We start from the raw sequence: 14,119 nt of genomic DNA on the forward strand, positions 1-14,119 counted from the left end.
TATGTATATCTAATTTGCTGAAATGTATTTAACAAAGTAAAATTATATATTTGCTGAAATGCATCTTGTTGTATTTATAGGTCATCCTATTGGACTTTCATCTATGAGCTTTTCATCGTACTGGTCCCTCCCACCGTTTATCTTTCTTGTACTTTTATCAACATTTTCACTTGGTGGCTAGTTTGGTTTTCACCTTGTACGTTCATTTTGTTTGGTTGATTATATGTGACGATTTTGGGAAAGCGCTAGCCACATCTATGTTATAACCTCATAAGACTATTAAAGTTTTAGCTTGCTTAGAATTACATTTTAAGCCCAGTTTCACCCAGTAAGTAGCCATTACACCCATGACTACCTTTATAATCTATCCACTCTATGTGGGTTATTCATATTCCCAGTGTGTTATTGGTTGTTACAAACTCTGTCCTCTTGAGTTCTTGACGTTCTCATCAGGTCTATCTCATGCAATTCTCCAGTTTGCATGACTAACCTTCATAGGTGACTTTGATACCATATGTAATGACCTTGTGAAAGCACTAGCCACATATATGCTATAATCCCAAAAGATTAGTCAATTTGAAACTTTCTTAAAATCACTTGTGATGCTCGGTTTCACTTAGTGGCCAATTTGGGACTTAGCACTATGACTACCTTTATAACCTACCAATTGATTTCTGCTCTGTCTATAGCAGCCGTATCTTGGGCTGGAACAAACATACTCCTCTGTTGAGATCATGCACATCGACGACAAATGGGAACTCTTCTGCATCCCGGGTGTTATCGAAGAAGTCAATTAGTTTCCTAAAGAAAGAGAGTCCATTGGGTTCCTCATGGAGGATTTGGGGGTGGCTCTCGGAAATGAAATCTTGCATTAGATGTGCACAGCTGTGGCGCAGTTCACTGATCCCAAATCCCTCAACTCAAACTCCAGTCGATCAACGTGGGATCGGGGATTTACATTTTATGTATTTTTAATCTGTGTCAACATTTTCTCTTGGTTGGATCCATTGTGATGGTGAATTTGCATGTTTGCCTTGGACATCCATTGTTTGTTTATTGTAATAACCACTGTGCTTCTTATTAGTGTTCTTTATGTAAGTCTAATTTGAATTTAGATTTTGACTTTCACTCATTCTGATGAATATTTTTTTAATTCAGAGGCTTTTGCAATCCTGCTGATGTTGAAGAATTTACTGAAGAGAAGAAGCACTCTCTTTTGGTCAAACGTCATGGCAGGAGTTCTGATTTTCTACGGGCAGTACAAGAGATCATTGATAGTTATGAGAATATAAAGAAGCAGGTCCAAGTCAACACTTTGAACTCTGGTGATCAAGTGACACCAGTAAATGGCGGGGATTCAGTTGATTTATCGGTCAATATTAGAGCAAATGATCAGACAGAAGCTCCTGAAGTGACTCTTAATTCCGAGTTAAAAACTTCTTATTCTACTACATATGAAAATGAGCCATGTCTTCCAATTGAGGATACCTTGGATCAAACACCTACCCTTATTGTACTTAATAAAGCAGCCTTAGAGGAGGAATCTACCGATACCGTGGTGGGTACAGAAACACCTTTGTTGAGTACTTACTCTTCAAAGAAAAGATCTAGTCTCTCACAAGCACAGAGCTGTGTTACACAAATAAAGGCTCAAAGGTCTAGAAGCTCATCAAGGCTGGAATCCCGTCGATCACGAAGCTTCATGATGCCATGTAAGGATGATGGAAAGACTGCTGGAGAAATATTAGCTAATGTAGTTCGAGATGGTTCTTTAAGAAGTAATAAGAGAATCAGAAAATCACCAAATGTGTGTGAGTCTGCTGCTGTTGATTCTGCTGCACATGTTTCATATGGTAGCATTGAAGAAAATGGCTCTGAAGTTGTCACAGTTGACTCCGACACCTTTAGTCTAAATGAAGGCAGTACTATAGAGTCTGGTTGTAAACTTGAGCACTCTGACACGGTTGTTGAATGTTTGGATGGAGATGTTGAGTTGAGCAAGGGGCTTGATCTCCAAATAAAGTCAGTTTTCATTAAGAAGAAAAGGAAACCAAACAGAAAGCGAGTAACCAATGGTACAGCTGGGCCTCCGGTTACATTGGACAAGGAGATAGGTTTGGAGGTTGAGCTGCAGAATGCTAGTCTAAATTCGCAAGGAGGTGGACAGGTGAAGGAAGGTTGCTCAAAGGATGATGGAGATGAGCACCTGCCTTTGGTGAAACGAGCAAGGGTCCGGATGGGAAAATCATCTTCTGTGGAGGAGCTCAGTAGCTGTTCACACACAGAAGAGAAGACTATGAAGGAAGCTAAAGTTAGTCTATCAAGGCAGATTAGCATGGATATAAAAGTTGAAAACAATAGTTTTGCTGGTAGAGAATCACTTGTGGCCAATGAACCTCTGGATAATATGTTGTCAACTTCAAAACATTGCACCCATGATTCGACAAATAGAACTGAGTCTTGGAGAGGCAGGAATGAACAATCATTTGGCTGCTCAGTAGATGGTGAAGCTGCTTTACCTCCATCTAAACGCCTTCATCGTGCTCTGGAAGCCATGTCGGCTAATGCTGCTGAAGACGGTCAAGCATGTGATGAAGCATCACCAACCTTGAAGACTCTAGTTGGTGGGTGTTGTAGTTCCTCTATGAAGAGAAGCCCTCATATGGCTGTGGAAAGCAAAGTAGGGAATGGTCTGGGTTCGTTGAGTACGGAATCTCTTGACATTGTTTCTACTCAGGTCAGTGATTCTGGATTCTCTACGAGCCTAAATCCAATTATCTCAGAGGAAAGTGTTAAATCATCAATGAAGGTGGACTTTTGCAATCAAGCTGTGGATATTTTTAAGACCAAAAATTATGAGGTTTCCAAGGATGTCTTCCCTGATGCCAGAGAGCACCATATTGATGCTATAAATATTTCTAATTCTTTTGGTGGTCACGCGGTTAGAACTGCAGATCCAACTCAAATCCCAGGATATTTGTCTGATAACCTTGATAAAAGACAGGTTAATCCTTTATGCCATGAAGCCTCATCAGATACTTTGTCACCTCCAAAGGATGGAGATACGAAAAATATTGAGTCGAGCAATTGTGAACCCAGAATTTCTGATAAAGAGGTTAATGCTTCAGAAAACAATGGGATTAGTTTGAGTCTTGTCTCCTGCTCCAATGAGATTGTTAAAACTTCACCTAGAAACAGTACCATTGGGCTTCAGTGCAGTGTGGAGGGTGTTGGTTGTGAGGATAACAAGCGTTTGGAGCCTATACTGGATGACAAAAGTGAAGTAAAGGGCATGTAAGCATATGTTTTATACTTACAAGTGTAGCTTTACAAAAATTTTCTTTTTCTATCTGCACTTTGACCCTTGCCCTGATCATAAATTAGGCTTTCCTCCACTGTTTTTTGGGGATGGGGGCGATGGGGGATAACAAATAGTTCATTGTTAGGTGAAGTCTTCAATGAATATGAAAACTTAGGGGAGATTTGGATTGTGAGATGAGATGAAAGTTGAATAAAATATTTTTAGAATATAATTTTTTAATATAATTTTTGTTTTGGGATTTGAAAATTGAAAGTTTGGAAAAGTTGTAATGATTAGATGAGTTGAGTTGAGATGATTTTTGAATTTAAACAAGGCCTTAGAAGAGGACCGTTGACCCAAGTATTAAATGTCATCTAAACTCTATTTTTTCTTCTTAAAACTGGATCTAACCTTTTTTAGTATTTCCTGCTCGTATTTACTTATGAAAAAAGTATTTCCTGCTCTTATTGTTTATCACTTTTGTACTTATTTGTTTTAGGTGTGATGATGTGAAAGCAGTAAAAAATTATACACAGGAGGGTCCAAGTTCTAATTGTTTTTCAGATGATCGCTTTGGTGAAAAGGATGTCTCTGGTGTTAGGTCAAGTCCATCTACAGATGCTGGAGATTCTCTTGCTCAAGCTTCTCCTCCCCATACCTCAAACTACCAGATTTCTACTTCAGATAGTAGTAATTTTGTTCGCAATAATGGCAGTTGTAGTCCTGATGTGAATTTGCACTACAAGAAAATTTTTTCTGCTTCACTTGGTGATGAAGAAGAGAAAATAGAATCGTTGACGACTCAAAGACCAAAATCTGTAGGCAAGCATGGAGAAGCACATATTGCACTTTCATCATTTGAGGTAATGCTTGGAACATTGACAAGGATGAAGGAGAGCATTGGTCGAGCAACCCGCATAGCTATTGACTGTGCAAAGTTTGGTGTGGCTGCTAAGGTAGGATGATGACATTCTAAATCTCCTATCTAATTTTTCATTTCAGTTCTTGGTTAAATTGTTCATATTTCAAACTTTTTTTGACGAGTGATATTTCAATTGAATTTGAAAGGATATTATTTAAAAAGTGTATCCTGTGGTTTTTTTTTTTTTTGCCTGCCAACTTATGGCAATTGTGTCTGGGATGGGGTAAACAAATTAGTTTTTACATTATAGTTTGAATAATTCAGCATTGGAATGTAGTTGCTAGAAGTAGATAATTGGATGCTATGCTTTTGATGAACTACAATTATCTTGTGTGTCTTGATATCATGTCTATGCAAAAATTAGCTTGAAGATTTGATCAGCCCTGGTTTTTTTTAATTGATTTGAAAAATTATTAGATGGGATGATGACCCAAAATGTAACAAAAAGGGAAGGGGGGATGCAAAAATATTCCAAAAGGGAAGAATAGTTTTAGCATGTTGTGGAAGTAAAATGTGATATGTATTGTTGCATGACATCAATCCAGGGTTCTTGCATGTAACTTGAGGATAATAGGGACAAAAAACCTATTTGGTTTACTGCCATATGGGCCCTCTTCTGCTTCACTCTTCATTAGTGGGGAGTTTTAGTCCATGTGTATTTCTTTGTTAAGTGTGAGTCGAGTGATGCATAGGGAAAGTTCTAGTTTGTCAAAGGGGCCATTTCACTTGGGAGATTATACTGTTTGCTGGACAGTATTTTATTGGAAGAGTTATCTTGAAAGTCAGAGTTGGTTTCAGAATTAGAGGGTTATCTTATTGGAGATCTCTTGGAGCAAAAAATTTAGAGCATTGTGGTTGAAAGAAGGGGATCAAAGCATGGAAGTTCTTTTATAGAGTGGCCAATTCTCATAGGAGAACGAATACTGTTGAGATGCTGAACATAGATGAGATGCTGAACATAGATGGCATGGCTTGTACGGAGGCCCCTGTGATCCAAGAACATGTTGCTGATTGTTTTGAACACTTGCTTACCGAGCAAGTGGGGTGGCGGCCAAAGCTTGATGGACTAGTTTTTGAGTCTGTTGAGCTGCAAAATGCCTCTTAGTTGGAGAGGCCCTTTGAGGAGACGGAGGTTCATGGTGTGGTGAGGAGAATGGTCAAAGACAAAGCACCTAGTTCAGATGGATTTTCTATGGGATTCTCCAATCATGTTGGGATGTGGTGAAGGAGGATCTAATGAAGGTGTTCCAGGAATCGTTCTTGGTTGGAAAATTTGAGAAAAGCCTCAATGCCACTTTTATTGCACTGGTTCCTAATAAGATTGGGGTATTGGAGGTAAAGGATTATCGGCCCAGCAGTCTTGTGAATGTAGAAGTTTATCTCTGAGGTGCTTGCAAACTGCCTAGGGGAGGGAGGTATTGGGGAAGATTATTACAAAATCCTAAAATGCATTTGTAAGGGGTAGGCAAATTCTGGACTTAGTTCTCATCACCAATGAATGCCTAGATAGTAGACTAAAATCTAGCAATTTTGGGATCCTATGTAAGTGGGATATGGAGAAGGGATCATGTTAATTGGGAGTTCCTAGTTTACTTGCTTGAGAGGGGTGGATTTGTGGATCAGATGGTGCATATCAACGGTGAAGTTTTCAATTTGGGTGAATGACAATCTAGTTGGCTTCTTTAATAGCTCCCGAGGCTTAAGACAAAGGGGTCATTTGTCCCCACTCCTCTTTGTCATTGTTATGGAGGCGCTTAGCAGAATGATCTCATCTTTGGTTAGCAGTGGCTTTGTGGTTGGATTCTCGGTTGGTGACCCCAATAGGGGTACTCTTTAACATTTCTCACTTGTTGTTTGCAGATGATACATTGATATTTTGTGAGGCAGAACAAAATAAAATTTGGCCATTGAGGGCACTTCTACTCTGTTCTGAAGTGGCATCAGGTTTGTAAGTGAACTTTGACAAATCAGAGTTGGTGCCAGTTGGTAATGTTCGCAACATTCAGCAGTTGGCTAACACTCTTGAATGTAAGATTCCTCTCTTCCCAAGAATTACCTTGGTCTTCCGTTGGGGGCTGCCTCAAGGGCTAAATCAATCTGGGATACAGTGATTGAGAGATTGAACGTAGATTGGCAGGTTGGAAGAGACTGTACTTGTCGAAAGGTGCTAGGATCACCTTAATCAAAAGTATTGTCTAATTTACCGACGTATTTCTTATCTTTATTCCCAATTCCAGCAAGTGTGGCGACTTGGATTGAGAAACTTCATCGTGATTTCCTTTGGAGTGACGTGGGGGATGATTTCAAATTTTATCTGTTCAAGTGGGATAAGGTATGCTCCCCAATCTCTTATGGTGGGTGGGGAATTAGAAATCTAAAGATTTTCAATTGGGCCTTACTCAGGAAATGGTTGTGGCGATATAATATTTTTTTATAAGTAATGGCGATATAATATGGAACCGGAAGCCTTATGAAAGTTAGGGATTGACTGCAAATATGGAGGTTTTTTTTTTTTTTTGGGGGGGGGGGGGGGGGTTGGTTGGTGCACTAGAGGTAAGTGGATCTTATGGAGTGGGAGTCTGGAAGCATATTAGACATGGCTGGGGGTTTTTTACTTGTCATACTAAACTCGTGTTGGGAGATGGCTCTAGAATAAAATTTTGGAGCAATCTATGGTGTGGAAACAATGCCCTAAAAGACTCGCTCCCTTCGGTTTTTCGGGTTGCATGCAAGAAAGAAGCTTCAGTGGCTGATTTTATGGTGATATTCGGTGATCAAGTCCAATGGAACACAACTTCAGTAGGGTGGCCCAAGATTGGGAAGTTGGCAGGTTTGAGGACTTTTTTAGTCTTATGTACTCCATGAGACCGAGCACTTAAGGACTTGACACGTTGTGGTGGGTACCCGTAGGTAAAGGTAAGTCTCACACGTTCGTAGAACAATCAGTTTCCATGGAGAAGGATTTGGCAAAATAAGGTGCCTCCCAAAGAGGCATTTTTTGCTTGGATAGCTTCTCTGGGTAAGATTTTGATGATGGATAACTTACAGTAACATAGGGTGATCATAGTAGATTGGTGGTGCATGTGCAAGAAAAGTGGTGAGATTGTGGATCATCTTCTACTTCATTGTGAGATTGCTAGAGAGCATTAAGGGATGGTGTGTTCTGCAGATTAGAGATAGCTTGGGTTATGCCTGACATAGTGGTTGCACTTTTGGCCAGTTGGACAAATCTATGAGGTATTCCACAAATCACAACCGTGTGGAAGATGATTCTGATTTGTATTTTGTGGTGCTTATGGCAGAAGCGAAATGACCTGACGGTTGAAGACAAGGAGCGCTCATTAGAGGAACTTAGATCTCCTTTTGTTAGAACTTTATTTCTATGGGGCCATAGCTGTAGATTTTAATGGCCTCGTTTTTCATGAGTTTCTTGTTTCCATTTCTTCTTCCTAGATAGGTGTTACCTCTTGTATACCATCTTGTGTATTTGGATTATGCCTATTCTTATTAATACAATCGTTTACTTATAAAAAAATAAAAAAATAAAAAAAAAAGAAAAAAAAGGTTGCTTCCAGGAAAGGGAAATTCTTTGTCTGCTCATTCTGTGAGGTCTCACTAGTCAACACAACAGTTCTTTTCCTTGGAGGAGTATTTAAGGAGTAAGGCGCCTTTTAAGGCTGCTTTCTTCATTTGGACTGCTTCTTTAGGGAAAATTCTGACCATGGATAACTTAAGAAAAGACAGATCATAGTAACTGACTGGTGTTGGAGGTTTAGGAGAAGTGGAGAGAGAGTGGATCATTTGCTTCTTCACTGTGAGGTGGCTAGGGCCCTATGGGATGACATATTCAGTAGAGTGGGGCTAGCATGGGTTATGCCTTGGACAGTGGTTGATCTCCTTGCCAGCTGGAAAGGTCTACATGACATCCCTCAAATTGTTGCAATATGGAAGATAGTTCCCATATGTCTGCTGCAGTGCATTTGGAGGGAAAGGAATGATCGGAACTCTGAATACAAGGAACGCTCATTGGATGAACTTAGAGATATAAAGCTAACTACTCTGCCATCTATGTTGAAAACCAGATTACAAACCAATAAGCTCTCTGAAATCATTTCTTACAGGTGTTCTATGCCAAATACTTTAGTTCTGTGTGAGTAGTCAATTGGTATGTCAGTTTTGAGTTTAAGTTATGAGGGTTAAGTGGAGTTTTGGTTTACATGTCGGCTCTCTAGTTTTATGGGTGCATTTGTATGTGTATGGACATACACTGCATAGGCCCAGGTTCACGTGAACTGCCATTGAATAGATAGGCTTTAAATCTACTTAGTTATGTCTTTAGTAAGGAGGCAAGTGCATTGGAATCTTAAATGGAGACAAGGTTAGGTGGTTGAGATATATTGCATTTTCTTGGAGTAATTTAATACACTTGTTGGGCATCTGGTATATGAGATATATTTACGTATTGAAATCATTGCTCTTTTCATGTTTTGGTTATTCTCTTTCCTCCAGCAGAGGATGCTAGGATTATCAATGAAGAGGGATTTATGTGGGAGAGATATTGTAGGTGATCACTTGTAGCTTTCCAAAGCTTTTAATTATTAGTTTATTATCCTATATGCCTGTAAATTGGGATAACACCTTTTTCTATTCAATAAAACTTATGTTACTTGTCAAAATGGCTGATAAGGTCTCTGAGATTGACCAGCTTGCTGGGCTGTTTTGGCTATTTCTTTCTATTGAATAATTTACCATCACTATCAAATGTATTGCCCCCTGATTTTGTTTACTGATTTTTCTCTTTACAGCTTGTTGCTTGAGCATATTCTTGTTGAATGCTTTTTCAGCCTTACTTTTATGTGGACTAAGAATTTTTACGTGAATTTTATGAAGTGCACCTAGATTGTTAAATACATTGAACCCTTTCTAGAGGACGAAAACGAAGATGACATTTCATGTTTACACCATTGATCAAGTTTGTCTGCTTTCACAACTGTGCTTCTTTAAAATTCATCATGTGGTGTCTGAAGGGTTCTCTTGACCTTGGGCTAACCACTGCATGGTCTTTCTTTGCATTAATTTTAGGTTGCATTTGAGGTTTAAGCATGTACTGTGTGCTTTTTTTTTAATAAATTTCTTGTATATGTGTATATATATATTTTTTATTTATTAGGTGGTGGAAATTCTTGTCCTTAATTTGGAGACAGAGTCAAGCTTACATCGAAGAGTGGACTTATTCTTCCTTGTAGATTCTATTACACAATGCTCTCGAAGTTTGAAAGGTAATTATCAATCTATTGTTATCTTACACTATCCTTAAGAAAACTGATTAACAAGATGCAATTATCTGTGTGGGATTCATTGGTGTTACAACTCACTCCGAATTTTCAGGTGATGTTGGTGGTATTTACCCTTCTGCTTTCCAAGCAGTGCTGCCACGCTTATTGTCAGCTGCCGCTCCTCCTGGAAATATGGCTCATGAAAATCGCAAGCAGTGTCTTAGGGCAAGTGAAATTCTTTTGAAATAAGAAGAAAAGAGTCGTGTTAAATGGCATCCTTATCTTTTTTTCTTGGTGGTGCATTTTTGGTTTACTGCTTTAGCCCTTCCTCTTTTGGTTTAGGTTTTGAGACTTTGGTTGGAAAGGAAGATTCTTCCAGAATCCATTGTACGTCACCATTTGCGAGAATTGGAATCTCTTAGCAGTTCATCATCTGCTGGTCCCTACTCTCGGCGCTCTTCAAGGACAGAAAGGGCTTTAGATGATCCTGTTCGAGAAATGGAGGGTATGCTTGTCGACGAATATGGAAGGTTTGAATTTGCTTTATCTGTTTTATTTCCATCCTAATCTTATAAATACTCTATTTTGAGATTTTTCATGATGTGCAGCAATTCAAGCTTTCAGCTTCCCGGGTTTTGTATGCCCCGTATGCTTAAGGATGACAATGAAGGAAGTGATTCTGATGGAGAACGTTTTGAGGCGGTCACTCCCGAGCATAATTTTGAATCCCATGAAGAACGTGAATCAATCCCTGCAATTGAAAAACATAGACATATCTTGGAAGAAGTTGATGGTGAGCTTGAAATGGAAGATGTGGCTCCTGCTTGTGAAGTCGAAACAAGTTCGTCTTACCATGTTGCTGAAGTCATTGCTGTACAGACTTTGCATGATCCGTGTGACCAGCATGTTCCACTGCCCTTTGCTCCCCCACTACCTCAGGATTTGCCGCCTTCATCGCCACCATTACCGTCGTCCCCTCCACCTCCACCTCCACCGCCTCCTCCGCCCCCTATCCCCCCTCCATCTGTTATGTCTGATCCCTATACCAGTGGCGCTGATTCACAGCTTTACATGGAGACACATGTGCATCCCTGTTCTTGGTTGTCTTTTCTTTTGTTTGGATTTTAATATAGAAGAAGTTAACTCACTATGTGCTCTTTTGTTTTTTGGTTTTTTTAATTTGTGTATGAGCAAGCAGAATATGCGAGACAACTTAGTCCAATCTGGGTCTCTGCAACCTGTTCCACCAAGAGTTGATCAAACAATACGTTATTGTTCTCCTGATTTTAGAGATCCTCAAATGCAGATGCCTGAGTCCACCTCTTGCTCTTTCAGCAATTTTTCTATACAACCAGTGAATAATGGTCGACAAACTAATGGTGATACCTTGTGTGATAAGGGCTACACTGTACATCCACCTCATCCTGCACCATCAAATCAGTTTTCTTATTTTCAAGGAGACCAGCGTGTAAGGCCTCGGAGGGATGACCTGCCGCCTTCCTACTCCAACAGATTCCATGTGCAGAATTTTGATAGAGAAAATTCATATAATAACCATGAGAGAACGAAACCGCCCCTGCATGAGCTTCATGAGCGCTGGAGGTTTGCTGCACCTCCTTTTTCTGGTAAGGTTCTAAAGTGCAGTTGCTGGAAGCAGGGTTCTGTGGGCAATGCTATTTTCTGCTTTGACATTTTCTTGAAATCTTTTGATTAACATTTCATGCTCTTCCTTCCACGTAGGTCCAAGATATCCTGACAAAGGCAAAATGTCTTATGCACCTGCTCCATTTGATGGTCCTCTATGTGAGCCCACAGGACTGCCAGGCCAAGGATGGAGATTTCCCCCTCGGACAATGAACCACAGAAATGCCATACCTTTTAGACCTCCATTTGATGGTCCAATTCCAGTGGCAGGTAGAGGTGTGTTATTATTTTTTTGAAACATATTTAATTAGAGTAAGCAAAAGGTAAACGGTTGTTGACGTAGGTGACAAAGGGTTATGTTGAGATGGGGGAGGGTGTTTGGTTAAAATCTTGCCAGATATAAGCATTGATAGTGGGCTTGGTTGAACTTGTGATAAAGTAATGTTATAGTATGGGTGTGGCTGTTTTGTTTTAGGGCAACGATTAGACGTTAACAGTTATATTGGTGTCGCCAATGGGGTTTGGTATGAGTGTCTGGGTGTGCTGGCTAGAGGCGATTTTTGCTGCAGTGAGGGGTGATGGCCAAGACGACTGGTCAAGGGTGGGGGTGGAGTATGCAGTGACTGGCTGAGAGGGAGAGAGTGAGATTGGCTTGTCAAGTGAGGAGATCAGCCAGGGAAGGGCTGGGATGGGGACAGTAAGGGTCGCACTGGCATGGCAATGGCTGAATTGGGTGGCTGGCAACTGCTTGGGTGAGTGGGGTGTTACGCGAAGAGAGTAAGGAGAAAAATAAAGAAGAAAAAGCTACTTTTTTAACAATATTATGACAATTAATTCTTTTGCCCACTCAGAAAGCGGAGGATACTCAAAATGACTTTTACCTACATGCCTTGAATCTTAATTGTACAGACAAAAGGGAATACAAAAAATACCTTTTTGGAAGTGAAGAACCCTAAGTGGCTGATAGGTTGAGTTTAAATTGGGGCTCAGCTTTTTTATTTGGCATTTGCATCTCTTTGCCAGTGCTATCAGCTTTACCATAACTGGATTGCCAGTTACTGATACAGCATTGTATTGTATGTAGGTCGGTTGCTAATTTCTGTGGAATGGATATTCTCATTATGTTTTGTTTTTCAGGTCCAAGCTTTTGGCAGCCAAGATGAAATTTGATCTAGCTACTGAGACTGGTATGCCATTGTCATATCTCCATCTCTGTGACTAATGTTACATAGGAGTGCTCACATTCTGGTCATAGCTGTTAGGCATGACCCATTTTTTATCTGGGTTGTCGGATCGCCCGAAAGCCTTCATCATTTACTTTACTACAAGGCAGAGATCTTCAGAAGAGGGTTTAGTACAGAAGAATGGCATGTTGGCATGCTCAATATGTATATAATGTAAACTGTTCTCCCTTCTGCAAATGCAGAGCAGAAGACGGTCATTGTAGAGACTTTGGAGAGCTGTAACATACTATAGGCAGTCATTTTTCTTTTGTTTTTTTGTTTTTTTCCCCATCCTATTCAAAATTTATAGCTATTTTTTTTTTTTTCTTGGAAGCCCGTCATAGGAATTTTATCAATATATAATTTTGGGCCAGTTGCAAAATACCCAAAAAAATTTCCTTTTTCTGCAATTAGTACTAATTTCTTACACTGAGGTATTCCTTTGCTCATCCTATACTGTTTCATTGCCTTCGGTGGGCGCAGGCTGATGTCAAGAAAGCATTGTGAAATTGCCAGTAGACTTCTATTGTCAGTTCTGATGGAATATGAGCACAATCCTTTTTATAGTCCTTTTACAGTTTTGTTTTAAATTAAGCATATTTTTACAAAATAATAATGCTCTTATAACTATTTTTTAACTTGTTTTATAAAAAAATATCCTTAATTTAAAATAGAGCTACAAAAGAGGTAAAATCTATATTGTTACTCGACGACCTTTGGTTAAAAATCTGCCACGTATATTTTCAGGTTAATTTTAAAATCAGTGCTTGGCTTTTTACCTTCTTTTGGAAAGTTAGATGAGTTTTCAACTTTCATAAGAGTAGTCTTTAGTTTTAGAAATGGTAGTTATACGGGCAATTTATTTTTTAATTCTTTATATAATCATGTTTTCAATTGAGAGTATTTTAGTAAAACGATGCTATTTTTATGAGTTATTAAATAAAATAAAAAATCTTTGGGGGAGAGGAAACCACTTGTCGTGGATTGGTTGCGAACCACCTTGCTAGGTGCTGATCTTGATCTGCACCTACGAGTGGATTTGGGGCCATTTGCAGAGTGGCTGCAGCGAAAAAACTGGTCATGAGGTGGCTGGAAGCTATCTTGTGATGCTAAATCTGATCGCGGGTGTCTGCAATTTACATTACAAACATATCTACAATGTTTGCCGGATGGCTTGCACCACCTCACTAGTAGATCTGATACTCATAAGATGGCCGTGAGGTACCTTGAGAAGCCAAGATCCGCTTGCTGGATGGCTCGCGGCTACCTCGAGAGTAGATTTGCTAGAACAATGCAGATATGCTCATGGGATTTTAGCAAATTTGCTCCTAGGGTGTCTTCTTGTCCCCTCGCAAACACTCTAAATCCATTTAATGCCATCTCATGAGGGGCTCGACGCCCTATTGTGTGGTTGCGGGCCCCCCCTCAAGATGGGTGAGGTAGATGTTCCCTCCCATGCGGGTGGATGCAACCACACTGCAGTCTCCTCAAATCTGCTCACGACCTCCTTGTGAGTGGCTCAATGCCTTACGGCCACCCTGCGAGGAGGGTGAGGAATGTGTTCGCTGGTTGGTGGGTGCAACCACTTTAGGGGGAGAAGAAATCTCCCTTTAACTTCTTTTTTACTTAACTATTTATATAAACTAATTTAATAGTTTTCAAGTTTTAAAATATAATTTTAAGTTTTATTAGTATTTTTTAAAATATATTAGCTGATCTATTATAAATGTTACATGTATAGTTTTTTGAGCTT

At 39.7% G+C, this 14,119-nt stretch overlaps 1 protein-coding gene across 2 annotated transcripts in view; it reads left to right on the plus strand.

Annotated features, from left to right (window-relative positions):
* The window catches only part of LOC109009869 (protein HUA2-LIKE 3-like), a 29,106-nt gene extending 16,303 nt beyond the window's left edge, over nt 1-12,803 (plus strand). The window contains exons 3-11 of one of the 2 annotated variants that reach the window (XM_018990514.2): nt 1,159-3,294; nt 3,801-4,257; nt 9,394-9,502; nt 9,612-9,724; nt 9,842-10,029; nt 10,108-10,582; nt 10,698-11,124; nt 11,240-11,419; nt 12,281-12,803. In XM_018990514.2, the coding sequence (XP_018846059.2) occupies nt 1,159-3,294; nt 3,801-4,257; nt 9,394-9,502; nt 9,612-9,724; nt 9,842-10,029; nt 10,108-10,582; nt 10,698-11,124; nt 11,240-11,419; nt 12,281-12,306 (4,111 nt within the window). In that variant the 3' untranslated portion in view covers nt 12,307-12,803. The remainder of the gene's footprint in view (nt 1-1,158; nt 3,295-3,800; nt 4,258-9,393; nt 9,503-9,611; nt 9,725-9,841; nt 10,030-10,107; nt 10,583-10,697; nt 11,125-11,239; nt 11,420-12,280) is intronic. The other variant, XM_018990517.2, reaches the window with a different exon arrangement.
* The last annotated feature ends 1,316 nt before the right edge of the window (nt 12,804-14,119 follow it).

The sequence above is a fragment of the Juglans regia genome, chromosome 8 (assembly GCF_001411555.2).
Source record: "Juglans regia cultivar Chandler chromosome 8, Walnut 2.0, whole genome shotgun sequence".
Lineage (NCBI taxonomy): Eukaryota > Viridiplantae > Streptophyta > Magnoliopsida > Fagales > Juglandaceae > Juglans > Juglans regia.